This window comes from Oncorhynchus gorbuscha, linkage group LG01 (genome assembly GCF_021184085.1).
Source record: "Oncorhynchus gorbuscha isolate QuinsamMale2020 ecotype Even-year linkage group LG01, OgorEven_v1.0, whole genome shotgun sequence".
Taxonomy (NCBI): domain Eukaryota; kingdom Metazoa; phylum Chordata; class Actinopteri; order Salmoniformes; family Salmonidae; genus Oncorhynchus; species Oncorhynchus gorbuscha.
Genome location: NC_060173.1, coordinates 17,411,343 through 17,439,243, shown reverse-complemented (window position 1 = coordinate 17,439,243; position 27,901 = coordinate 17,411,343). Strand labels below are relative to the sequence as shown.

The window sequence follows — 27,901 nt, the reverse complement described above, 5'->3', positions numbered from 1 at the left end:
AGTCAACACTGTAAACATGTCCTGCAGCCATCTGGAATAGGAATACCGCCTTTCGTCTGTAGTTTCCCTTTGCTTTTGCACTGATATCTCAGATGTAATTGACCATGATGGTCAAGGAGAGCACAGTCAAATAGCACTGAGGCCTCAGTCTCTGCACAGTAGTTGATAGGTCCCTGAACTGCACTATTAAACCCTGAATATGGCCTGTGAAATCATTTTAAGGTGGATATCAATAAATCGTTCATGTACATGCATAGCAGTGAGGTAATGGCTTATTCACTGCTTGTAAGTGCTTATTAATGCTAGTTTCTCACCTCTGTCTCTGTATGTTTTCCCTAAGGTCCATGGCCACTGTATGTGCAACCACAACACCATGGGGCTGAACTGTGAGAAGTGTCAGGACTTCTACCATGACCTGCCATGGAGACCAGCCGAGGGACGCAATACTAACGCCTGTAAAAGTAAGCCACCTTAAGCTAACAAACTGTCTTAATAAAGAGTTCCCAAAGGGGAATATTATAGTTTGTGTCCCCTTTCAATTGATCATTTGTGATGACAGGCTGCAGTGTCTGCTCAGACCGTTTACAACCATCCAACTGCCTTTTTTATAAACACTGTGAATCAACATGTTGTCTTTGCCCCTCCCCCCCTTCCTCCAATCTGTCTCTCTCTCTGCAGAATGTAACTGTAACCAGCACTCAGACTCGTGTCACTTCGACATGGCAGTATACGTCTCCACGGGTAACGTGAGCGGTGGTGTGTGTAATGAGTGCCAGCACAACACTATGGGACACAACTGTGAACAGTGCAAACCCTTCTACTTCCAGCACCCAGAGAGGGACATCCGTCACCCCAGTATCTGTGAACGTAGGTTGAACCTTGAACTTCAAACTCCAACCCCCTCAACTCTTCCACACCCCACCATCCAAACCCAGTTTTTCCTATCTTCATCCATCTTTCCATCTATGCATCCTGTTATATTCTCCCCATTACTTCTCCACCTCTTACCCTCTACTGTTTGTTCCACTCTTCCACTCCCACTCTCCCTCATCTCATCCGTGACTGTCTGTCTCGCTTCAGAAATATATTTGTATATTTTCTCCTCCTCCCATCTGGCTCTTTGATCCTGCCTCTGTGGTCTGGATCTGAGAGGGAACACCTGGGTTTTTGAAGCTTTATCAGCCAAACCAGTGATCTCCTTTTAACTCCAAACCACTGTAGCGTGGAGAGAGACCCTTCTCATGTGTCACCTCCCCCCTAGGCTTTCATGGCTCTAGGTAGAAATTGACCTCAGGCCTCAGGGGATGCTGACCTCAGATTAGCATCTGGGAGAACTTCATCCTACTCTGCTTTGATGTGTGAATGATGGACTTGTTAGGCTTTTCACACTTGTCTCACCAGTGTTTTGAGTCTTTGTGTTTGTGGTGTGTGAGAGAGAACGTCCATTCAAGTTTCAAGTTTTTTATTGTCACTTGCACAAGTACAGTGAAATGTCTTTCTTGCTTGCTCTTTCCCGATAATGCTGTAACACCCTTTGTAAGCCTTTTCTCCCCTTTGGTATTCAGTTTGATATTATTGTTAGCCTGCAGGTAGCTACAGTAGCTACTAAATTCTTCAAGCAGATGTAAGAACATTGTTAAGGGATTTTCAAATAACCTTCAGAGATTACAATGTGTACCTTTCTTGAAGAGGATGTACTTTCCTTATGAAAGATCAAATACCTCCCATCGATACTGAGCTTGACCATTTTCTTTTGCTTGTTAAGTCTGACTTCCATTCCATGAATGTGAACTTCACAATTTTTTCTTCGTCCTGTTAGCTAGTCACCATTACAGCTTTCTACTCCCCCAGTTCCACTCACAATACTCAATTTTACATCATAATGCCTAACTCAATATTCCTGATGTTTCCCCATCTCTGTAGCGTGTAACTGTGATCCGGTGGGCTCTCTGAACGGTGGGATCTGTGACAGGATGACTGATGTGTCGTCTGGATTGATCGCTGGCCAGTGTCGCTGCAAGCCCAATGTGGAGGGAGAGCAATGTGACCAGTGCAAACAGGCCCATTACGGCTTGGGAGACCACCTTCTGGGCTGCATGGGTAAAGGCTCACACACACATTTACTCATGTGTTATTGGAGTCTGTAGCTTTTTCAAGCAGTAAGATGTCTACATTTTATTTGAATACCTATAAATTGTTGTTTTTCCCAGCCTGCACCTGTAATGCCCTGGGGACAGTTCCTGGAGGGAGCCCATGTGATACAGACTCAGGAGTCTGTTACTGCAAACGCCTGGTCACCGGGAGGGACTGTGACCAATGTATTGTAAGGAACCTTGTTCTTCTGATTTACATGCTTTGTACGCAAGAGTCGCTAATCAAAGTGCACATTGCTGTCTGATGGACCAAAAGCTTAACGCTTTCACTCTGTGAGAGACAGTTGACTTATGATCTCATGACATTTGACGTCACCAATGGCCACTAGTTACACATCTGCTGCACACATCTGCTACACACATCTACTACACACACGGCTTCAGAACGTTTTCACACCCCTTGACTTTTGTTGTGTTACAGCCTGAATGGAATATTTGTTGGAGTCACTGGCCTACACACAATACCCCATAATGTCATAGTGATGTTATGTTTTTCAACGTTATTAATATTATATATTTTTTTATATATACCTTTTTTTACAAATAAATTAAAATTAGAAATTGAAATGTCTTGAGTCAATAGATATTCATCCCCTTTGTTAAGGCAAACCGAAATATTTCAGGAGTGAAAATGTGCTTAACAAGTCACATAATAATTTGCATGGACTCTGTGTGCAATAATAGTGTTTAACATGATTTTTGAATGACTACCTCATCTCTGTACCCCACACATACAATTATCCGTAAGGTCCCTCATTCGAGCAGTGAATTACAAACACAGATTCAACCACAAAGACCAGGGAGGTTTTTCAATGCCTGGCAAAGAAGGGCACTTATTGGTAGTTTGATTTTTTTTTCAAGCAGACATTGAATATCACTTTGAGCATGGTGAAGTTATTATAACACTTTGGATGGTGTATCAATACAGTCACTACAAAGATGCAGTCATCCTTCCTAACTCAGTTGCCGGAGAGGAAGGAAACCACTCAGAGGTTTTACCATCAGGCCAATGGTGACTTTAAAACAGTTACAGAGTTGAATGGCTGTGCTAGGAGAAGACTGAGGATGGATAAACAAAAATGTAGTTACTCCACAATACTAACTTAATTGAGAGATTCAAATGAAGGAAGCCTTTACAGAATAAAGATATTCCAAAATATGCATCCTGTTTACAAGAAGGCACTAAAGTTTTACTGCAAAACATGTTGCAAAGCAATTAACTTTTTGTCCTGAATACAAAGTGTTATGTTTGGGACAAATCCAAAACAACACATTACTGAATACCACTCTCCATATTTTCAAGTATAATGGTGGCTGCTTCATGTTATGGGTATGCTTGTAATCGTTAAGGACTGGGGATTTTTTCAGGATACATTTTTTTTACAAAATGGAGCTAAGCGTACTGTAGAGTAAAACCTGGCTCTGTCTACTTGAAGAATTTAAAAAAGAATAATGACCAAATGTTGTACAATCCATGTGTGGAAAGCTCTTAGAGACTTACCCAGAAAGACTGTAATCGCTGCCAATGGAGCTTCTACCAAGTATTGACCCAGGGGTGTGAATACTTATATAAATTAGATATTTATGCATAAGATTTTCTATACATATGCAAAAATGTCTTAAAACATGTTTTCACTTTGTCATTGTGGGGTATTGTGTATAGATGGGTGTCATTAAAGGGTTGTTTTTAACAATGTGCGTGTGTGTGTGTGTGTGTGTGTGTGTGTGTGTGTGTGTGTATTTGTGTGTCCTACAGCCTCAGCACTGGGGGCTAAGCAATGACATGGATGGCTGCAGACCATGTGACTGTGACCTGGGTGGAGCCATCAATAACGAGTGAGCTCAAAGTTCACCTGGCTAATTCGTTAATCTAAATGCCTCACTTAAAAAATATATAATTTCTAAACGATTCTTCATAGTTGCCTCTTTTCATACAGCCACAGAAGTCTTAAAATGAACTGTTACCTTGAATGCAACACTAAGATGAACACTTTTTTAACTCTGATTAAACTCCCTGACATTCCCTCCCTGTCCCCTCTCTCACTCCAGTTGTTCCCAGGAGACTGGTCAATGTGTGTGTCGAGAACACATGTTTGGCCGGCGCTGTGACCAGGTGGAGTCAGGCTTCTACTTCATTGCCCTGGACCACTACACCTACGAGGCAGAGGACGCCAAATTTGGACCTGTGAGTTACCTTTCTACCTTTGGCCAATGACCCTGATGTGTCTTTCTTCTTCTAAGTTCTTCTGGGATCATGGGTGTTCCCTACTAATCCGTGACTCTTTTCTCCCTCTCTATCTCCAGGGTGTGACAGTCGTGCAGAGACCCCACCCTCAGGACCGTAGCCCCACTTGGACAGGGATAGGTTTCGTCAATGTTCCAGAGGGGGCCTACCTGGAGTTCTCCATCGACAACATCCCCCACTCCATGGAGTACGACATCCTCATCCGCTACGAGCCTCAGGTCAGTCCCAGAACATACTGCCTTCCCAATGGACGTAAACTCCGGGGCACATGAGTGTCAGAGGGTTTTCATTTCTTTCTTTACTTAATTGATTATGTTAGGTAATGTCGCTGCTTGTCATGGTCCTGTCATTACCCTTTTGTTTACCTGTTTACCAATGTATATGTGCCTGTTACGTTGCCGTAGTTACCAGACCAGTGGGAGGAGGTGTTGATGACGGTGATGCGGCCCAGTGTGATTTCAGCTGACAGTCGCTGTGCCAACACCATGCCTGACGACGACAACCAGATGATATCCCTCCACCCCGGATCACGGTAAACACACACTGCCTCCTCTGTCAGTGTTGCGGAAGGAGGACTGTTTGGTAACTGGTGGGTGGGTGTGAGATATTAGGTATTCTCTGAGTCTGTGTAGTCTTAAAATGAACTGTTACCTTGAATGCACCCTGAGGGCCCTGAGGGTTCCCCTTTGAAAACACTGATTTAGTGTGTGTGTCATAGGAGTATTTTTAAACATGTGTTTTCTGACATCCATCTCTCTCTTGTCTCTTCAGATATGCAGTGCTCCCCAGACCAGTGTGTTTCGAGGCAGGGATGAACTACACTGTTCGTCTGAGTCTGCCCCTCTACTCCGCACTCAGTGACGTCCAGTCCCCATATACACTCATCGACTCGGTTAGTTCCCACACACACACACACTGTCAAACACATCGACACAACTCTGACTCTTGCTTGAAATATCCATCGATGTCTATTCGAGACTTGGGCAGAAATTTCAGTTACTAGGATTTCATATTAGGATTGGGCCCTTACTGACTCCATACTAAATCTCATTCCATCTCCTGTAACTTTCATCTCCGTCTAGATTGTGCTGATGCCCCACTGTAAGAACCTGGAGATCTTCACTGGCTCTGGGGGCGGTGACTTGGCCACCAGCAGTGCCTGGAATACCTTCCAGCGCTACCGCTGTCTGGAGAATAGTCAGAGCGTAGTGAAGACCCCGTCCACAGACATCTGCCGCAACTTTATCTTCAGCGTATCTGCTCTGCTGCACCAGGGAGCTAAAGGTATGGCACCACACTCCAGTCATGTGTGCTTGAACATACTTGTTTGCTCATGTATGTGTTTCTCAACTAAGGGTCTAAAAGGGTATCTTAACTAAAGGTATTTTTAACTGAAAGTGGAACTGACAGCATTTTAGCAACTTAACATCGTATTAAAATCTGTTCTTATATACCCCTAGGAAGAATATGCCTTTTTTAAATTATTTTTTTTACATTTTATGAGAAGCGATCACTTATATATTTGGAGAGGTTCTCCCATTCTTTCTCTGCAGATCCTCTCAAGCTGTCAGGTTGGATGGCCAGCGTTGCTGCACAGCTATTTTCAGGTCTCTTCAGAGATGTTAGATCGGGTTCAAGTCCAGGCTCTGGCTGGGCCACTCAAGGACTTTTGGAGACTTGTCCCAAAACCACTCCTGTGTTGTCTTGGCTGTGTGCTTAGGGTCATTGTCCTGTTGGAAGGTGAACCTTCACCCCAGTCGGAGGCCCTGAGCACTCTGGAGCATGTTTTCATCAAGGATCTCTCTGTGCTTTGTCCATTCATCTTTGCATCAATCCTGACTAGTCTCCCAGTCCCTGCCACTGAAGGACATTCTGATAGCATGATGCTGCCACCATCATGCTTCCCCATAGGGATGTTGCCAGGTTTCTCCAGATGTGACGCTTGGCATTCAGGCCAAAGAGTTCAATCTTGGTTATCAGACCAGATAATATTGTTTCTCATGGGCTGAGAATCTTTAGGTGCCTTTCGGCAAACTCCAAGCAGGCTGCCATGTACCTATTACTGAGGAGTGGCTTCCATCAGGCCACTCTACCATAAAGGCCTGATTGGTGTAGTGCTGCAGAGAGTTGTCCTTGGAAGTTTCTCCCATCTCCACAGAGGAACTCTATAGCTCTGTCAGAGTGACCATTGGGTTCTTGTTCACTTCCTTGACCAAAGCCCCTTTCAATGGCTCAATTTAGCCATGAGGCCAGCTCTAGGAATAGTCTTGGTTGTTCCAATATTCTTCTATTTAAGAATGATGGAGGCCACTGTTACGCACGCCTCTATGAAGAGGGAACGCGACACCCTGCTACAACTAAACTCTTCGTGAAGTGAAAAAGGTATGGACTGTAGGTGCGAATAAGGATGACAACAGACAGAATGTGGTACCATTTACAAGGACTTTATACGGTAATATGGGGAAAAGGGGCTGGACAGAACCAAAGCAAAGAAAGTAAATCTCAAAGCCCACCCCCCTCTCCTATCTTACCTGCCTACCCACTACTTACCTAATTTAGCACCACCTGGTGCCCTAACTAACCAAAATACAGGGGGTGGTCCACCCAGGTCTTACCTAGTGTGCCTAGACAGCGAATATGCTACGGGTATATGTATGCCCGCGGGCCTCTTGCCTAAGCACTCCCTAGGTGCCTTCCCCTTCCCCCCTGGGAACAAATTAAACAGAATATTAAACAATTTCACAAACAAACAACATCAAATAAGCTCTATCTGAGCAACAAACTCCCAGCAATGAACTCCCAGCAATGAACTCCCAGCAATGAACTCCCAGCAATGAACTCCCAGCAATGAACTCCCAGCAATGAACTCCCAGCAATGAACTCCCAGCAATGAACTCCCAGCAAAATCTCTTTCCTACAAAATTCTCTCTCCTGAACAGAACACTGGCATTTATATATCTTCAAATGGAATGGGTAATTGGAGACAGCTGTCTTGACGATGGGGCGGGGTCAGCTCTCCAATTAGCCATGGAGTCGACCAATCAGCTGCTTGAGGGATTTCAGGAAGCCATTTTCCTGAAATAAACACATGCAAATACACAAACTACAACACATAAACTGGGGAACGTAACAGCCACCTTGTTCTTGGGGACCTTCAATGCTGCAGACATTTTTTGGTACCCTTCCCCAGATCTGTGCTTCGACACAATCCTGTCTCTGAGCTCTACGCACAGTTCCTTCGACCTCATGGCTTGTTTTTTTCTCTGACATGCACTGTCACTGTGGGACCTTATATAAATCAAAGTTGTATTTTTATTTATATAGACAAGTGTGTGCCTTTCCAAATCATGTCCAATCAATTGAATTTACAACTGATTTCTCAACCCACGTTTTGACAACTGAATGGGAACTTGCCTGCATGCCTGCCCGCCCGTCCGCCCATTTGATTAATGCTAACTGCATTTAAAAAAAAAAAAAAAAATAATAATTTCACCTTTATTTAACCAGGTAAGCTAGTTGAGAACAAGTTCTCATTTGCAACTGCGACCTGGCCAAGATAGATTTGATTGACAACTAAGAGATATGCTAACTGTGGATTGTCATTCAAGTTCAGCATAGCTAGAAATTTCACATGTCTTGCTAGCTAACCAAATGACACCTATATCTCTAGCTGTTGCCACCGAAAAACTCATCCACTCATCAAATAACAAGACATCCTCCCAGCAGCTAGCTAGTTGGCTAGCTAACGTTAGGCTCTGTGTTTTTAGCTTGCTACATAAATGGATAAGCTAGCCTATTAGCCATGTTATCTGGTCATTGCCCTTGCTAGTTCGATTGTATTGACATTCCCAGCCTTATTTACAGTTGTCTGTTTTTGTCCAAGTTATTCAGTCAATGAAACAGTGAACCTGAATTGCTGGAGGCAGCAAACAATGTACCAGGCCAGCTGTGATTTACAACCTGATAGCAATATTTGCTGGACTACCAAGAAATGTATTGGTGAATTAGTTATATTAATTATGCATTGAACTGCATCCATCTATTCTGACAACAATAGCTTACTCAACGTCATGGAATTTTGACTCAAATATAACCTATTTTTATGCAGTTGGTTTTGTAGCATAAACTGGGATTTTAAACATGTTCACTGATATTATGATTGCCTATTTGTTTCATATCTGCAAAGTAGTTCAAACGCTGCCAGTTCCACTTTAACTAAAGAAGGTTTCTTAACTAAAGGTCATTGTCATAAAGTTTGTGTGTCAATCACATACAATTGACCCTGGTCGGCATTGTTTGGAAATGACAGGATTTCATTCCAATGTTGACCTCCGTCTGACAATCATCCTCAGTCCATCTCCTCGTACACTCCCTACACTAAAATTATATCTTCTCTCCTCTATACATCAGCTGTTTCAATCCCGTTCTTTTCTTCTCTCTTTATTTCCTTTCATTCTGTACCTTATCCCTTCCCGTGCCTCTGGCATCTTACTGTTGTCTTCAGTTTCCAACCAATGTCCCTCATCAACAGTTACACTATGTCTGTCTACTCTCCTCATGTGTGGACTTGTATTGGACCCTGGGGCCCTAAGCTTGATTATAAGCCCTTTGGATCTTGACACACTGAAAAGACCACAGAGGAACTTTCTCAGCCCGCCACAGCACTAAATCTCTTACCCTGCCAGACAGAGTGAGAACATGTCTCTGCTGCCAGTCTAGTAGTATATACGGGTCCATGCTATCGGAGGACAGATTTCATGGATTTATTCATGTAGGTGGTCTGATTAGATTACAAGACTATAACATAATGTAAAGGATGAAGTCAAATATAATACTCTATTATCTTGAGGAGAACTTTTCTTACACATGCAAGCATCAAGGAAAACTAAACATAGCATTTATATCATGGCACTTAAATTGCAACATGTAGTTAAATGAGAATGAATTGTTAATGAAATATGATATGATTTTATTGTATACATTTTTTCTTGGGAATGCAGTCAGTATGAGTTCAAATCCTCCCAGCTGTGAAAGTCACATAATCTTGTCTCACTTAGCAGGTTTTTTGAGGTCTCCTGCACAGATGTAGGTCCCTCATCTACACATTGTGCAGGTCTTTACAAATCATGTGGTTTCGCAGGTCCCTTTTTAAATTTTTATTTATTTATTTATTTGAACCTTTATTTAACTAGGCAAGTCAGTTAAGAACAAATTCTTATTTTCAATGACAGCCTAGGAACAGTGGGTTAACTGCCTGTTCAGGGGCAGAACGACAGATTTGTACCTTGTCAGCTCGGGGGTTTGAACTTGCAACCATTCCGGTTACTAGTCAAACGCTCTAACCACTAGGCTACCCTGCCGCCCCTTTTAAGTCTTACCCCAGTCTTAGCAGTTGGTAACGATCAGAGAGTCTTAACCACCGTCTTCAAGTTCTGCGTGCAATAATCTAGTCCCATAAATAATTTGCCTATCCTAGATCTGAAGGTTCCCACATTGCTGTGGTGTCCCCTTAAACAATAGTGGTTTAGAGGAGTTTCAGATTTATGAGGGCAGCAGAGACTTCAGAGGATAGTGTTGAAGGAGTCTAGGTTTGGGCAGAGTCTGGCTTAGAGCATGTCAGTACCCGCTGGGGGATGTTTAGTGGATATAGGGACACAACACTTACACTCTGTAAGGTTGCATGTACGTAAGCTTGAACACACACACACCACACACACGCCCATGCTAGCCTAAAATCCCACTCCCATGATGTGACCCAGTGAATACCAGTTCACTTGTCTTTCTCCTCTACATGGACTCAATGTCTTCTATGGAATGTCTGGTCCCTGGCTTTCTCTTTCTTTCCACTCGTCTATTGAGAAGGTTACAGGCCCTGTCAGCCTGTAAGGGTAATATATATAAAAAGTGTTGTTGATTAAATACCCCAGTCGCCTTAATTAATAAAACAAACCTTTATTAGTATGTCAGAAGCAAGATGTATTGAGACAAAGGGTTAACCAGAGTTCTATGTACAGTTAGTACTTATACCATATTCAAAACAGCTTGGGTGAAATACTTTACTCATGTATCCAGCAGCAACTATTGCCCCCATTTGAACATATCATTCCAGATTATGTGTTCAACTCAATTTTAATTCCATCCCCTCACTCTCTCTTTAATATTTCCTCCTGTATTTGTTTTCCCAGCATGCCAGTGTGACCCGCAGGGCTCTCTCAGCACGGTGTGTGATGCCAGCGGCGGGCAATGCCAGTGTCGCCCCAATGTAGTAGGCAGGAACTGTGACAAATGTTCCCCTGCCACCTACCTGTTTGGACCCAGTGGCTGCAGATGTGAGTTTGACTGAATGAAAAGTGACTGAGTGCATGTGTTTTGTATTGCACAATACAGGCACTGAATCTGACACTTTCTTTGGCCGCTCTCTCCCCCCAGCCTGTGATTGCAATCCCCAGGGATCGGAGCATGTATTCTGCCATGAGGCTACTGGCCAGTGTGCTTGTATCCACGGGGTGTACGGCCGTCAGTGTGACCACTGTTTGCCGGGACACTGGGGCTTCCCCAACTGTCGCCCCTGCACCTGCAATGGCCACACTGAGCAGTGTGACCCCTACTCTGGAGAATGCCTGGACTGCCGAGAACAGACCACCGGGCACAACTGTGAGAGGTCAGACAAGTGTTAGTCTTGGTTGAGGAGTTAGGGGTCAAGGAGGCTCATTGGTGTATGTGCTGGATGGGTCGGCATTAGAATAGATGTTCAATCAGTCTCCTAAAACATAGACAACTTAGATATTATAGGCATGCATGTGAATGATAGAGTGATTATGACCAACCACCTTATGCCTTTTCTCTACAGGTGTCTGGAAGGTTACTACGGCGACCCTGTCCTGGGTTCAGGGGACCACTGTCGTCCCTGTATGTGTCCGGACGGGCCAGGTAGCGGGCGGCAGTTTGCCGGTGGATGTTACCACGGTCTGGACTCTCACTACCAGGTGTTTTGTATCTGTAATCCTGGATACAGAGGTAGGCAGCCAATAACAACCACTTTCCAAGATGTATAGAGCACCCTGTAAACTAGCGGCGCATGGCAGGATTACTCATGTCAAAGTGCTTCTGTTCAGACCTGTTTCCTAGGAAGCAGTAGATTTGTATGCATTCATGTTACAGTGTGGAAGCTTGGTGACTTTCCATGATGTGTAGCTGCCAGCCATGTACACTTACAGTTTGATATATGGCTTGAAAAGATGTGTTGTTGTAGAGGTGAGGGATGACACTGTTTTTGGTGAAGGGTTAATTAAGCACGTTGCTCTCTCTCCTCCCCCTTTTTACCTCTCGTTTCATCTCTCTTCCTCTATGTTTTCCTCTCCCCTACAGGTGCCAGATGTGAGGAGTGTGCCCCAGGTTACTATGGAAATCCCCATGAGAACGGCGGGCAGTGCCAACCATGCCAGTGCAACAACAACATTGACATGCTGGACCAGGAGTCCTGTGATGCCAGGACGGGTGAATGTCTCAAATGTCTCTACCACACCGAGGGTCGAGGCTGCCACAGCTGCAAGCTGGGTTACTATGGAGATGCCCTCACACAAAATTGCAGAAGTGAGTAAAAAAAGTGAACTTGCAACTCTTTATGTGTCAATGTGAGTGGTTGTCATTGTCCAATTGCTAACCTGCTAGCGACGTCTCTTCTCTCCCTCAGAGTGTGTGTGTAACCACCTGGGTACCAACCCAGCCACGTGCCCGGCGGTGGGCGACTGCCACTGTGATCTGGGCAGCGGGCAGTGCCAGTGTCTACCAAATGTGGTGGGTCAGCACTGTGACCAGTGTGCCCCCGACACCTGGAACATGGCCAGCAAGAGGGGCTGCGAATCTTGCGACTGTGACCCCAACCACTCATTTGGAACGTCCTGCAATGAGGTGAGTTCTCACAAGGCCACACCCTTCTTCTGTTGGGTCTTAATAATCCTGTCTCTTTAATCCTATCCTAATGTCACATTACTAATATTTATGTGTTTTGTCCACAGCTGAGTGGCCAGTGCTCCTGTAAACCTGGCTTTGGGGGTAAAATGTGTCAGGAGTGCAGAGAGCTGTTCTGGGGAGACCCTGAAGTCAAATGCAATGGTGAGTTGCCACATCTCAATCAGTAGCAGAGTAGTTATCCGTGCTGGCATTACACTGCCTAAATCCCCATCTTGACACACATTAAGGAGTGTGTGTGCACGCACTTGCGTGCCAGGCGTGTGTGTGTGTGAGAAAGCTCAAACCCAACTATTTTAAATTGCAACACACACAAAGCAGGCCTTTAGTGTTAATCACTGAGATATTACAAGCAGCCTCATTCCTCTAGCCTCTTATCATGGGAATGTGTAGGAGTTTCAGCTGTGGTGGAGAAACTCACAGCATCCTCTCCTTACTGTGGGAGCCAATATTAAGGCCAGATGTGCTCTCTCACCCGACGTCTGTGTTTCTATGACGAACAGGCGGGGGATCTGTCCGAGCCTCCCAATATCCCGCCGTCCCCCACAATGCACCTTTGTTCTGATGGGGTGTCCTTTTGGAAGGACAGCTGTCCAACACAGTGCTTGCTGCTGACAGAAAGGACCCTTTGTCCCAGGGTAGCGTCACTGGACCAGAGCAGCCTGCTTAATTATCTACTGAAGGACACATGAATTGGCTTCTGATGTAGGCTAGTCCCTTGAGTGGAAACGTGCAGTGGCTACAAATGGTCCACTGTGGTAGTTGAATCTACTTTAAACTTCTGTATACATTGTTACCAATGAAATTAGAAAATGATTGTGATCAAACTAAAAATGCAGAGGTCACTTTGACAGCTGTTTAAACATCGAACTCCTTCCAGGCAGGCTGCACCATGTCAAATGCGTCATAAAAGTCCTTGCTGTCCCGTCACAGTGCAGTTTTCTCAGGCTTGTGGTTTGCTGCTACTAGCAGGGAGTGTTGCATGCCGGAAAGGTTTGTGTTTCTTCGCTCTGCGGAGAAGGATCTGTGTTGACAGTCCTGACTGTTTGTTTGGAGAAGTCTGCTCTGGTTCCCTGATATCGGATTACCTCATTTACCGCAACTAATGTTGACATACCTCTAATCTGGATCAGTCCAACAGCCAAACATTACACTAAAACTAGCTTCAAATGGTACAGATCCCTGTTAGTTTGTGGTATGTTAGTTTCTCTGGAAACATAGTAATGTTGTACACTTTGAAAAATTCAATGAAGGGAGGGAATGGTCAACTGCTCAATTTGTGGTCACATGAATTGATATCACAGTTGACTTTCTTGTGCACCTCCAGCCATTTTTCGTGGCTTTTGCAGTGATTTGACCCTTTTAATCACATCAGTTTACTATTTGAAGACAGTTTTCTGTCTATGGGAGCCATGTCTACTGTTTCTTGTTCATCAAAGCCTTTGGGGGTGTGTGTGTGTGCATGTGTGTGTCTGTGTTGGCCCATGGTGAAAGACTGCTCCAGCTGTAGACCATTAAAGCTGTAGTTTACTGATGTGCCCTCATCATCCCCCAACACAGAGGAATAGAAGCCATGTTGGGATCCATGTCACAAAAACAGCTGGAATTTCCCTACCCTTCCTGCTCGCAATCATCTTATCTGATCTGTAACATACAACAGATGCTGTGTAGAAAAGAAAGAAAAGAGGTCCAGCTATCTTCTATAAAAGGCCTTTATTAAAAATGTGTGTAATTTTGTTAGAAACAGCAGAAAGCCTGCGTTAATCAGCCATGTCTTATTGTGCCATGGATTCCAGTTCCCTCTACATATTGCTTGTAGTGTGTTCAATCTGCAATGAGGGCCATTGTTAATTTTGACGGGTAGGGGGTGAGGTTCAATATTTACCTCCCTTCCGTACCTGGCCTATGTGGCCATTTTGTGTGTCAAAGCCATCACCCTGTGTAAACAGAGGCTGTGCTTTAATCTGCAGTGGGGGATGGGGCTGTGTGAATGGGGACCTTCAGGGGTGGTGCTGTAGTGTGGCGTGTGGGGTCATGAATGTGACCTTTCCTTTTGTCCCCCCTGTCTGCTGATAATGGAGACTGGTGACTGACTCCCCACACAGCCAGTTAACGCACAGAGGAAGAGAGACGGGGGACAATAGGACAGGTCACATTCATTACATATTTCCACTGAGCCCAGGCCCCTCACCCTCATGCCTTACAAAACTATAGGAGGATTACGCCACACATCTAAGCCCCCATTTCCCCTCCTCTTTTGTTGCTTTAGCACCCTGAGGTGACTAAAAGTACTTTTTCAGTGTGTGTGTACATCTACATATTTGTAAAGGTTTGTGGTTCTACAAGTGTGTGGTGTGTCCAAGAAAGTATGTACACCTCACCATAGATTCTTCAAGTTTGTGTGTAAGAGTAAACACAGGAGGTACCACAGTTAGATATATGGTTGTCATCGGTGGTTCCTGGGGGGTTGTTTGCAGAGTCTGTAGGGGCCCATGGTGGCCCCTTTTTTTCTCCACACACTCTACACACTTCCCGTAACGAGGCTTTGAAGTGGGCAAACATCCTCCTCTTTCTCCATTCCTCCTCCTCCACTCCCCTTCTCTCCATGCCATCCTATTCACTCAACCAGCCCCCCTAAGGTCGCTGGGTTAATGTGGATGGCTGTGGTTCACTGATCTTTGGCTCACCAGAATTTCAGCTGACATCATCTTTACTAGTTGAAACTCCACCGAAAACATTTTTATCCACCAGTCAACACATCAGCTGTCCACTCTTAACTCTCCCAATGGACACTCACCCAGAAATACATGTGGGCTTATCAGTTGATTTAAAATGCAATATGGCTAGCATTAAAGAACTTGAATTATAATGAAAATTAAGTCAAAACTATTATTAGAACCAAAGGTTAGGCTTGCTAGTCCACATTTCAGAGGTGCTTACAACAAGGTGCCAACTGTGTTTGACACATTAACATGTGATTACAAACCTATAAAGGTTACGACCCATAAAGCAACAGGAGCTCCTTTCCCCTCTCCACAGTGGAGCACTTTGAAATGACTTTAGGAGGATGCCAATAAACGGAATGAGTTTGTAAGTTGACCTGACGAGACAGACATGTCCTTTGAGGTCAAGATGTCTAGCGAGAGAGAGGCGGGCTACTTAAAAGCACTTCCCTGGCTTTGTAAGACTGCTTTATAGGCTCTTGTCCATTGTTATGGGACATCATCTACCTGTTTGAAATGTCTCCCTCCCATTTAGGATCCCTGGAGGGTGACTGACCAGTCAGGATCAGGATGGAACAAAATGAGTTGTAGAAAAAGTGTGGTTTTTTGAGTCATGCTGAAATAGTTTAGAGTTGAATGAAAAAAAGGCTATACTAGTAGTAAAACCTATGTTTCCTATTGCCTTGCAGCATGCGACTGTGACCCACAAGGCATTGCCGAGCAGCAGTGCAACAAGGCCAACGGTCACTGTGTGTGCTTGGAGGGCGTGTCTGGTCCCCGCTGTAATCTCTGTGCCCGGGGCTCCTCTGGCACCTTCCCCTACTGCGAACGCTGCCACCAGTGCTTCGCCGACTGGGATGTGATCGTAGGTCAGCTGACCAACCAGACCCACAGGCTGGTCAACAAGGTGAACACCATCAAGGCCAGCGGCATCACCGGACCATACAAACACGCCATAGATAACATGGAGCAGAGCGCCAGGTCCATAAGAACTATCCTGGCCCAGAACCTGGCAACACAGCCACTGTCAGAGATACAGCAGCTACTGGAGCAAGCCACGTAAGTGGGGTCAAAATGGGTCATTGACAATATTTATCAATAGCAAAAACAGTAGTAGACACATCAAAAGCAATAATATACTAATTATTTCTGTATGATCCATTTCTGTTCTTTAGAGATCTAATGGAAGAGATGAGCAACAAGCTGAACCTCACTGAGGAGGCGTTGGCCCAAGTATCATCTGATGACAACAGCACCAACACCAAACTGGACTCTCTCAAAGAGGACGCCCAGAAACTGGATCGCACTGTCAAGGAGCTGCTGGACCAGGTGGAGCTCATCAAGAACTCTGATGTTCGGGGTAAGGGACTGGGACAAGGCTGTTTGACTTGTTGATGATTGTGATATACAATTTCATGTTCATTATACTTCCATTTGTCAACTCTGTGAAATTGAACATTGTTTTTGTAATGACAGGAGCGACAGACAGTGTCACAAAGTACTACCAGCAGTCTCTGGCTGCTGGGGCCCAGGCCAACGCCTCCACCACCGACCCAGGCAACCCGGTGGAGAGCTCTTTCGTTCTACGACAAGCTACGGAGGACAAGATGAACGACACCAGGGACGAGTTCCATAGGAGGCAGGAAGAACACTCCAAGAGACTGGATGACCTGGCGGATCAGCTGGAGACATTGGATCTATCAGAACTCAGCGAGAAGGTAAGGCCATCCAAGGCCATAACTGGCCTGAAACTGGCTTGCTGATGTTGATCGGAGTTTGACAGAGATCAGACTCAATCAAATCCCAGTTTGCAAGATAAAAATCATCGAAAACAAGACATTTTCTTGAGCTGTTAAATCAAAGCTTATGTGTAGGTCAGGAAGAATGATAGGTTTGATTGAAGGAGAAGCATATGCTTAGATCCCATTTGAACTTGTCAAGATGCATATGCTTAGATCACATTTGAACTTGTCAACTCTTTTCACTCTACCGGGCCTCTCTCTGACGTGCAGACGTGCGGCAGCCCAGCTGGTGAGGCGTGTGCAGACTCTCCGTGCGGGGGTCTGAGTTGTGTGGACTCTGAGGGGAACAGGAGGTGTGGGGGTGAGGGGTGTAACGGTCTGGTCACCCTGGCCAACAATGCCTGGCATAAGGCCAAGGACTTTGACCAGGAAATCCTCATGGCCATGGAGGAGGTGGACAAGCTCTCCAAGATGGTGAGATCCTGTCTTTGAATTCAAATGAACCAACTCTCTTTAGACAAGACATACACCCACTTTGGTTCCTAACCTGTTTGTTTGTGATCATGTGTCCAGGTGTCAGAGGCCAAGGTGAAGGCAGACGAGGCCAAGCTGAGTGCCCAGGACGTGCTGCTGAAGACAAACGAGACGAAGCAGCGCGTGGACCAGAGCAATGAGGAGCTGCGCAGCCTCATCCGACAGATCAGAGACTTCCTCACACGTATGTCTACTCCTCCAATCAACTACTTATGTTTACTAACCTGTGGCTTAAAGGTACAATCTAGCTGTTCAATTGTAATTTCAATTAAATAAATAATTTCACCCATTGATTCTAGAAGATTGTAACTCATAAACTTAGTACAACTGTCCCTTTCACAAGCTTAGTACAACCCTTGTCTCTCCTGTGGCACCCCCTAGAGGATGCAGCAGACATGGAGAGCATCGAGGCAGTGGCCAACGAGGTGCTGGCCATGCAGATGCCCAGCACGCCAGCCCAGCTCCAGAATCTGACAGACGAGATCAGGGAGAGGGTGCGAGATCTGGCCCAAGTGGAGACTATCCTCAACCAGAGTGCTGACGATGTGCAGAGAGCCGAGAACCTATTGAAGCAGGCAGGCAGAGCTAGGTGACACACACTAACACACACTTGTCAAGATTATCCTTGAATGGAGCACAGATGATGAGGCATGTGCGCAATGCCAGGCACTCCACACACACTCTGGTGCTTGGTGGGCTTATTATTTTCTCCCTCTGTGTGTGTCCCACAGTAAAGAGGCCACAGATGTGAGGGAAACAGCAGAGATGGTGAAGCAGGCTCTGGAAGAGGCTGAGCGTGCCCAGAAAGCAGCAGCCGAGGCCATCAAACAGGCTACCACTGACATTAAAGGCACAAATGACCTCCTGTCCTCAGTGAGTCAACATCCTCCATTTTATCACACACAACAAGTTTAAACTTTTGGGACTAATCCATTGGTTCCATGTACCGGGAAAACTAAATCAAGCACAGCTAAGGTATTTGACCCATTAAAATGTACAAGTATACCATTAAGACACCCGGTGCTTGTCTTTATATCTGAAAAGGTGGAGTCGGAGACAGCAGACTCAGAATTCAAGCTGAACAACGCCACCCAGAGGCTGCTGTGGTTAGAGAAAGACATCACACTGCTCAGAGAGAAGGCACAGAACACCTCGCTTAGCTCTGAACAAACCGAGAGAGATGCAGAGAGCATCAACAAAGTGGCTGAGCAGGTCAAAAAGGTTTGTGAGCTACTTTGTGTTAAATTGGGATGTGAGAGTTTCTGGTTTATTTTTCATCCTTGTCATTCTCACAATAAATTGCTGACCTTGCATATGACTGTTCGTGTTGTGTGTGTGTGTGTGTGTGCGTGCGTGCAGGACCTGGAGTCGGAGCTGAAGGATAAGTACCACACCGTGCAGGACCTGATCAAACAGGAGGCCGGGGGTGTGGCCGACGCCAAGAAGAGGGCGGAGCTTCTACAGCAGGAAGCCACAGACCTTCTGCTACAGGCCAGTGACAAATTACAGCTACTGAAAGGTACAGTACACACACAGACATACCTGCACTGGCTATATGCACACAGGTCTCTATCCACACACACTGACACTCTCACACACACACACATAGACATGCACCACATAAATCTTCCACAACAGCTTGGGGAGCGCCTTGCATGAAAATACACTGAACAAAAATATAAACGCAACATGTAAAGTATTGATCCCATGTTTCATGAGCTGAAATAAAAGATCCCAGCAATGTTCCATATGCACAAAAAGCGTATTTCTCTCAAAGGTTGGGCACAAATGTGTTTACATCCATGTTAGTGAGCATTTCTCAGTTGCCAATATAACCTATCCACCTGACAGGTGTGGCATATCAAGAAGCTGATTAAACAGCATGCTCATTACACAGGTGCACCTTGTGCTGGGGACAATAAAATACCACTCTAAAATGTGCAGGAATGTCCACCAGAGCTGTTGCCAGAGAATTTAATGTTAATTTCTCTACCATTAGCCACCTCCAACGTCGTTTTAGATCATTTAGCAGTATGTCCAACCGGCCTCACAACCGCAGACCAAATCATCAAAGCTCTGCAGATTTTGTTGTGAGGATAGAGAATCAATAGACCATTTATTTAGATATTTACAGACAACAAACACAATTGCATTTTATCGATGACAATTTGAATGCACAGAGATACCGTGCCGAGATCCTGAGGCCCGTTGTTGTGCCATTCATACGCTGCCATCACCTCAAGTTTTAGCATGATAATGCAGGGCCCCATGTCACAAGGATCTGTACACAATTCCTGGAAGCTGAAAATATCCCAGTACTTCCATGGCTTGCATACTCACCAGACATGTCACCCATTGAGCATGTTTGGGATGCTCTGGATTGACGTGTAGGACAGCTTGTTCCAGTTCCCACCAATATCCAGCAACTTCGCACAGCCATTGAAGAGGAGTGGGACAACATTCTACAGGCCACAATCAACAGCCTGATCAACTGTATGTGAAGGAGATGTGTTGCGCTGCATGGGGAAAAGGGTGGTCACACCAGATACGGACTGGTTTTCTGATCCACGCCCCCACCTTTTTTTAAAGGTATCTGTGACCAACAGATGCATATCTGTATTCCCAGTCATGTGAAATCCATAGATTAGGGCCTAATGAATTTATTTCAATTGACTGATTTGCTTATATGAACTGTAACTCAGTAAAACCTTTGAAATTGTTGCATGTTGCGTTTAGATTTTTGTTCAGTGTACAATCACAACTCACTACCTAAAACACACACCCTTAGGGTCCAACCATGATATGTCCTTACAACGCATTGAGGCAGGCATTACCACAAACATTACCCTACACAGACTCTACTTTTCAATGGTGTCTGCTTAGTGGATATATAAACATGATCCGTTTGTAATACCTATGAGATCTCCATCTTCATGTTGATTCACTTTTCCCAATCAAGAGTTGAACATGAAATGACGCAGGCCCTCTAACTTTCTCTTCTCAAGTGTGTGTATTCACTGCATGACATTCTACATGTTCTGATTATAAAGCCGGTGTGTGGAGGGATACTACATATCCTGTGATTATGAGCAAGTAGTTTGACGGTAGGATCTCTCCTTTTTGGTTCCCATCCAGATTTAGAGAAGTCCTACGAGGACAACCAGAAGACTCTGGAAGACAAGGCCAACCAGTTGGTGGATCTGGAGAAGGCTGTGAAAGAGCTGCTGCAGGAGATCAGTCACAAAGTCACTGTGTACAGCACCTGTCTGTTTTAAACACAACCCCCAATCCGGGGTTGTGAAAACTGGTTCACATAGCAAAATGAACGCCAACCAAGGAATAGAGGCCATTTGAAACCAGAAGATATTTAATATTACTGGCACAGAGCCTCTAGAGACTGGACACATTAAACGTACCACCCACTCACACTCCCTGGTATTATCATTTGAAATCAAAGATTACTGTTTACTTTTATACTGTTTCTAAGTCCAACAAGTGGTATTCGTGTGGGAAAAGCAGGGGATAAAAAAGAAGTAATCTGTTTCTATTTGTAGGAAACAAGGAGAGCGAATAAGTGAAAATCAGAATCCTGCCAAAGAGTTTACCATCCAAGCTACAGCCAGCATTTAAGATACACAGTACCAGCTAGACATCATCGCCTACATATACAAAGTGACATGAACCAGCCATACTTTACAACTACCTTGTTTGGCAGGACTTCTAGCACACAGTATGTGTGCGAATGTTATGGTTTGAATTTTTGAGAATGAGAGCTTTGAGGCGAATTTGTGCATACAGATATTTGGAATACAAAAAAGACCATCCTCAAAACATTTTAAAATAAAAAGGAAAATGTGCATTGTTTTGAAATGGTTTCAAAGAAATTCCCTCTCCATTTAAACCAGAATGTAATTCAATTATTTTTCTTGAGCTTGAGGGCTTGTCTTGAGGGCTGAAAGCATGAATGTAAAGGTTTGACTTAACTTTTTTTTGTTTTTACCTGAGACTGGATTATTTTGTATATTTGTATGCAACATTGTATGAACCAACTGGTTACTTTCAAAGTTACCTTGACCAAAAACTTGATCAACAAATGTATTTTCAATTTGGAGGGAAAAAAACATTGCATTTGAAATCCCATCAAATATGTGTTACATCTTGACAAGTTCTGAGAGTTATTGTTTTTAAACATATTTACTATTTTGAGCCTTAGCCTCTCACCTTAACACTATAGTGTACCTGTTATGGTAAAATGGGGATGTGTTTGTGGGGCCTCAGAGTACTCCTGGGAACCAGCCACATACAGAGCAGACCTTCTGTGTACACTAAGCATTAGATCCAATGCCTTGGCTAGATCTGAAACACAAGAGACATTAAGCTACTCACAATTTTGTTTTTATCCTTGATTTATTCTCTTATATTTTGTTGTATAGTGTCCTTGTTATTTTATATTTAACAGGCGCTTTAAAACCAATGTATTACAATTATTAGTGTTAGCATAGGGGAATTGTGACAGGACTCTTCATAAATTCTCCCAATATGCCACAAATTTCAATGAAATGCAATCATCCCTTCTTTCCTGGAATAAATCAGGTCTGATATGTTTGAATTGTAGGGTGGTAACTGATAGCAGGGTGGTAACTTTCATTTGACTTTAATCATAAATGGATTATTCAATCACACACAGGCCTATATTATGGACACTGGCAGACAGGATAACCTGGTTTGGTTGTATCAATCAATCAAATGTATTTATAAAGCCCTTCTTACATCAGCTGATGTCACAAAGTGCTGTACAGAAACCCGGCCGAAAACCCCAAACAGCAAGCAATGCAGGTGTAGAAGCACGGTGGCTAGGAAAAACTCCCTAGAAAGACCAGAACCTAGGAAGAAACCTAGAGTGGAACCAGGATATGAGGGGTGGCCAGTCCACTTATGGCTGTGCCGGGTTGAAGTTATAACAGAACATGGCCAAGATGTTCAAATGTCAAATAATAATAATCACAGTAGTTGTCGAGGGAGCAACAGGTCAGCACCTCAAGAGTAAATTTCAGTTGGCTTTTCAGTATCTCTACCGCTCCTGCTGTCTCTAGAGAGTTGAAAACAGCAGGTCTGGGACAAGGTAGCATGTCCGGTGAACAGGTCAGGGTTCCATAGCCACAGACAGAACAGTTGAAACTGGAGCAGCAGCACGACCAGGTGGACTGAGGACAGCAAGGAGTCATCAGGCCAGGTGGTCCTAGGAGATGGGAGGGAGAAAGAGAGAATTAGAGAGACACCGGATAAGACAGGAGAAATACTCCAGATAAACCAGACTGACCATAGCCCTCCGACACATAAACTGTTGCAGCATAAATACTGGAGGTTGAGACAGGAGGGGTCAGGAGACACTGGCCCCGTTCGATGATACCCCAGGACACCCACTTTGCCAAAGCACAGCACCCACACCACTTGACGGATATCTTCAACCACCAACTTACTATCCTGAGACAATGCCGAGTATAGCCCACGAAGATCTCCCCCACGGCACGAACCCACAGGGGGGACGCCAACCTGGACAGGAAGATCATGTCAGTGACTCAACCCACTCAAGTGGCGCAACCCTCCTGGAAGAGCACCAGTAAGCTAGTGACAGCCCCTGTAATAGGGTTTGAGGCAGAGAATCCCAGTGGAGAGAGGGGAACCGGCCAGGCAGAGACAGCAAGGGCGGTTCGTTGCTCCAGTGGCCTTTTGTTCACTTTCACACTCCTGGGCCAGACTACACCCAATCATAGGACCTCCTGAAGAGATGAGTCTTCAATAAAGACTTAAAGGTCAAGACCGAGTCTGCGTCTCTCACATGGATAGGCAGACCATTCCATAAAAATGGCGCTCTATAGGAGAAAGTCCTGCCTCCAGCTGTTTGCTTAGAAATTCTAGGGACAGAAAGAAAGCCTGCGTCTTGTGACTGTAGCATACGTGTAGGTATGTACGGCAGGACCAAATCGGAAAGATAAGTAGGAGCAAGCCCATGTAATGCTTTGTAGGTTAGCAGTAAAACCTAGAAATCAGCCCTAGCCTTAACAGGAAGTCAGTGTAGAGGCTAGCACTGGAGAAATATGATAAAAAATGTTGGTTCTAGTCAAGATTCTAGCAGCTGTGTTTAGCACTAACTGCAGTTTATTTAGTGCTTTATCCGGGAAGCCGGAAAGTAAGGCATTGCAGTAGTCTAACCTAAAAGTGACAAAAGCATGGATACATTTGTCTATGTCATTTTTGGACAGAAAGATTCTGGTTTTTGCAATGTTATGTAGATGGAAAAAAGCTGTCCTTGAAACAGTCTTGATATGTTCGTCAAAAGAGAGATCAGGGTCCAGATTAATGCCGAGGTCCTTCACAGTTTTATTTGAGACGACTGTACAAACATTAAGATTAATTGTCAGATTCAACAGAAGATCTCTTTGTTTCTTGGGACCTAGAACAAACATCTTTGTTTTGTCCGAGAACATTTGCAGCCATCCACTTCCTTTTGTATGAAACACAGGCTTCCAGGGAGAGCAATTTTTGGGCTTCACCATGTTTCATCGAAATGTACAGCTGTGTGTCATCCGCATAGCAGTGAAAGTTAACATTATGTTTCCAAATGACCAAGAGGTAAAATATATAGTGAAAACAATAGTGGTCCTAAAACGGAGCCTTGAGGAACACCGAAATGTACAGTTGATTTGTCAGAGGACAAACCATCTACAGAGACAAACTGATATCTTTCTGACAGATAGGATCTAAACCAGGCTAGAACTTTTCCGTGTAGACCAATTTGGGTTTCCAATCTCTCCAAAAGAATGTGGTGATCGATGGTATCAAAAGCAGCACTAAGGTCTAGGAGCACGAGGACAGATGCAGAGCCTCTGGTCTGACGTCATTAAAAGGTAATTTTACCACCTTCACAAGAGCAGTCTCAGTGCTATGATGGGGTCTAAAACCAGACTGACGCGTTTTATACATTGTCTTCAGGAAGGCAGTGAGTTGCTGCGCAATGGCTCTTTCAAAAGAATTTGAGAGGAATGGGAGATTCGATATTGGTCGATAGTTTTTATATTTTCTGGGTCAAGGTTTGGCTTTTTCAGGAGAGGCTTTATTACTGCCACTTTTAGTGAGTTTGGTACACATCCGGTGGATAGACAGTTGTTTATTATGTTCAACATAGGAGTGCCAAGCATAGGAAGCAGCTCTTTCAGTAGTTTAGTTGGAATAGGGTCCAGTATGTAGCTTGAACGTTTAGAGGCCATGATTATTTTAATCATTGTAGTATAGTATTAAAAAACTTGAGTGTCTCCCTTGATCCTAGGTCCTGGCAGTGTTGTGCAGACTCAGGACAACTGAGCTATGGAGGAATACACAGGTTTAAAGAGGAGTCCATAATTTGCTTTCTAATGATCATTATCTTTTCGTCAAATAAGCTTGCTTCAGAGCTCGGGTATTTTCTGTATACCAGGGAGCTAGTTTCTTATGACAATTTGTTTTTGTTTTTAGGGGTGTTACTGCATCTAAGGTATTAAGCAAGGTTAAATTGAGATCCTCAGTTAGTTGGTTAACTCATTTTTGTACTTTGACGTCCTTGGTTAGGTGGAGGGAGTCTGGAAGGGCATCTAGGAATCTTTGGGTCGTCCGAGAATTTTTAGCATGGCTTTTGATGATTCTTGTTTGGGGTCTGAGTAGATTATTTGTTGGGATTGCAAACGTAATAAAACGGTGGTCCGATGGTCCAGGATTTTGATGAAAAACATTTAGATCCACAACATTTACTCCACGTGACAAAACTAGGTTCAGAGTATGACTGTGGCAGTGAGTAGGTCCGGAGACATGTTGGACAAAACCCATTGAGTCGATGATAGCTCCGAAAGCCTTTTGGAGTGGGTCTGTGGACGTTTCCATGTCAATGTTAAAGTCACCAATGGCTTTTGTGTGATGTCATTGTTACCTGTGAAACTAAAAAGAGCACAAACCTACAAGTCAAATCTAAAGTTCACACGGCTCATCCACGATGGAAAGTTTAATGAGCCACAGGCCTCATGTCAATATTATGAGAACATGGTTTCATCCAAAGTTGCTGAATTGAGATCCCTGTCTGAACAAGATTTTCTAACATGTCCTCCATAGTGGACTCTGGAAGGTCTGAGGAGGATTCTGTCTCATTATTAGCTACCATTAGTTGGCAGTATGTAGCGACAAAGTAACCCAGCGTTACAAGTGCTGCTAGAGGCTCCCAGGCCAGGAATTTAATTCAAGAACATCAAGCAAAATCAGAGAGGATGGAATATGCCTAAATATTGTCCCAGGAACATCCTAAATATATGTTGTTCCAGGCTCTTAGCATCATGCCCAGGGACCTCATTATTTTGTTGTCCCTGGAACAACATGCACACAGGAAAAATATCTCCAGTAGCTCATTGTGGCCAGACTTTAAAACCGGAGCAACCTGTTCTCTTACATCCACCTTTGGATACACGTTATATAGATTGGCTGCAATACATTATAAAGCATTCACCTCTAAATGGAGCTAATATACAGTGGCTTGCGAAAGTATTCACCACCTTGGCATTTTTCCTATCAAGACAAAACTGCTCCAGCTCCTTCAAGTTGGATGGATTCCGATGGTATACAGCCATCTGTAAGTCATACCACAGATTCTCAATTGGATTGAGGTTTGGGCTTTGACTAGGCCATTCCAAGACATTTAATTTGTTCCCCTTAAACCACTCGAGTGTTGCTTTAGCAGAATGCTTAGGGTCATTGTCCTGCTGGAAGGTGAACTGCTGTCCCACTCTCAAATTTCTGGAAGACTGAAACAGGTTTCCCTCAAGAATTTCCCTGTATTTAGCACCATCCATCATTCTATCAATTCTGAACAGTTTCCCAGTCCCTGCCGATGAAAAGCATCCCCACAGCATGATGCTGCCACCACCATGCTGGATGAGGTTCACGGGGTAATGAGAGGTGTTTGGGTTTGCACCAGACATAGCATTTTCCTTGATGGCCAAAAAGCTCCATTTTATTCTCATCTGACCAGAATACCTTCTTCCATATGTTAGGGGGAGTCTCCCACATGCCTGTTGGCAAACACCAAAAGTGTTTGCTTATATTTTTCTTTAAGCAATGGCTTTTTTTCTGGCCACTCTTCCGTAAAGCCCAGCTCTGTGGAGTGTATGGCTTAAAGTGGTCCCATGGACAGATACTCCGATCTCCGCTGTGGAGTTTTGCAAGTCCTTCAGGGTTAGTTTTTGTGGGTGGCCCTCTCTTGGCAGGTTTGCTGTGGTGCCATATTCTTTCCATTTATTCATAATGGATTTAATGGTGCTCCGTGGGATTTTCAAAATATCAGATTTTTTTTATAACCAAACCCTGATCTGTACTTCTCCACAACTTTGTCCCTGATCTGAGAGCTCCTTGGTCTTTATGGTGCCGCTTGCTTGGTGGTGCCCCTTGCTTAGTGGTGTTGCAGACTCTGGGGCATTTCAGAACAGGTGTACAGTCGTGGCCAAAGGTTTTGAGAATGACACAAATATTAATTTTCACAAAGTTTGCTGCATCAGTGTCTTTAGATATTTTTGTCAGATGTTACTATGGAATACTGAAGTATAATTACAAGCATTTGTCAAGGGCTTTTATTGACAATTACATGAAGTTGATGCACAGAGTCAATATTTGCATTGTTGACCCTTCTTTTTCAAGACCTCTGCAATCCGCCCTGGCATGCTGTCAATTCACTTCTGGGCCACATTGATGGCCACACTGATGGCAGCTCATTCTTGCATAATCAATGCATGGAGTTTGTTAGAATATGTGGGTTTTTGTTTGTCCACTCGCCTCTTGAGGATTGACCACAAGTTCTCCATGGGTTTAAGATCTAGGGAGTTTCCTGGCCATGGACCCAAAATATATATGTTTTGTTCCCCGGGCCACTTAGTTATTCTGCCTTATGGCAAGGTTCTCCATCATCCTGGAAAAGGCATTGTTTGTCACCAAACTGTTCCTGGATGGTTGGGAGCAGTTTCTCTCGGGGGATGTGTTGGTACCATTTTTTATTCATGGATGTGTTCTTAGGCAAAATTGTGAGTGAGCCCACTCCCTTGGCTGAGAAGCAACCCCACACATGAATGGTCTCAGGATGCTTTACTGTTGGCATGACACAGGACTGATTGTAGCACTCACCTTGTCTTCTTCGGACAAGCTTTTATCCGGATGCCCCAAACAATCAGAAAGGGGTTTAATCAGAGAAAATGACTTTACCCCAGTCCTCAGCAGTCAAATCCCTGTACCTTTTGTAGAATATCAGTCTGTCCCTGATGTTTTTCCTGGAGTGAAGTGGTTTCTTTGCTGCCTTTCTGGACACCAGGCCACCCTCCAAAAGTCTTCGCCTTACTGTGCGTGCAGATGCACTCACACCTGCAGAGGGTCCCTGGTTCGAGCCCAGGTAGGGGGGAGGAGAGGGACGGACGCTATACTGTTACATTGGTGCCGTGACTGGTTGTTTCGGAAAAGGAGGAGGTCAAA

General features: G+C 44.4%; 1 protein-coding gene across 1 annotated transcript in view; it reads left to right on the top strand.

Annotated features, from left to right (window-relative positions):
- The window catches only part of LOC124033898 (laminin subunit beta-1-like), a 31,965-nt gene extending 9,988 nt beyond the window's left edge, over window positions 1-21,977 (top strand). Inside the window, exons 8-33 of the mRNA XM_046346306.1 lie at window positions 341-461; window positions 679-867; window positions 1,924-2,100; window positions 2,211-2,323; window positions 3,910-3,989; window positions 4,203-4,338; window positions 4,458-4,616; window positions 4,803-4,930; window positions 5,170-5,290; window positions 5,481-5,682; window positions 10,584-10,727; window positions 10,828-11,059; window positions 11,249-11,415; window positions 11,767-11,991; window positions 12,092-12,309; window positions 12,417-12,513; window positions 15,782-16,151; window positions 16,268-16,452; window positions 16,569-16,810; window positions 17,105-17,308; window positions 17,408-17,552; window positions 17,750-17,957; window positions 18,100-18,241; window positions 18,413-18,589; window positions 18,728-18,887; window positions 20,504-21,977. Of these exons, the coding sequence (XP_046202262.1) occupies window positions 341-461; window positions 679-867; window positions 1,924-2,100; window positions 2,211-2,323; window positions 3,910-3,989; window positions 4,203-4,338; window positions 4,458-4,616; window positions 4,803-4,930; window positions 5,170-5,290; window positions 5,481-5,682; window positions 10,584-10,727; window positions 10,828-11,059; window positions 11,249-11,415; window positions 11,767-11,991; window positions 12,092-12,309; window positions 12,417-12,513; window positions 15,782-16,151; window positions 16,268-16,452; window positions 16,569-16,810; window positions 17,105-17,308; window positions 17,408-17,552; window positions 17,750-17,957; window positions 18,100-18,241; window positions 18,413-18,589; window positions 18,728-18,887; window positions 20,504-20,643 (4,482 nt within the window). The 3' untranslated portion in view covers window positions 20,644-21,977. The remainder of the gene's footprint in view (window positions 1-340; window positions 462-678; window positions 868-1,923; window positions 2,101-2,210; window positions 2,324-3,909; window positions 3,990-4,202; window positions 4,339-4,457; window positions 4,617-4,802; window positions 4,931-5,169; window positions 5,291-5,480; window positions 5,683-10,583; window positions 10,728-10,827; window positions 11,060-11,248; window positions 11,416-11,766; window positions 11,992-12,091; window positions 12,310-12,416; window positions 12,514-15,781; window positions 16,152-16,267; window positions 16,453-16,568; window positions 16,811-17,104; window positions 17,309-17,407; window positions 17,553-17,749; window positions 17,958-18,099; window positions 18,242-18,412; window positions 18,590-18,727; window positions 18,888-20,503) is intronic.
- Window positions 21,978-27,901: the final 5,924 nt, after the last annotated feature.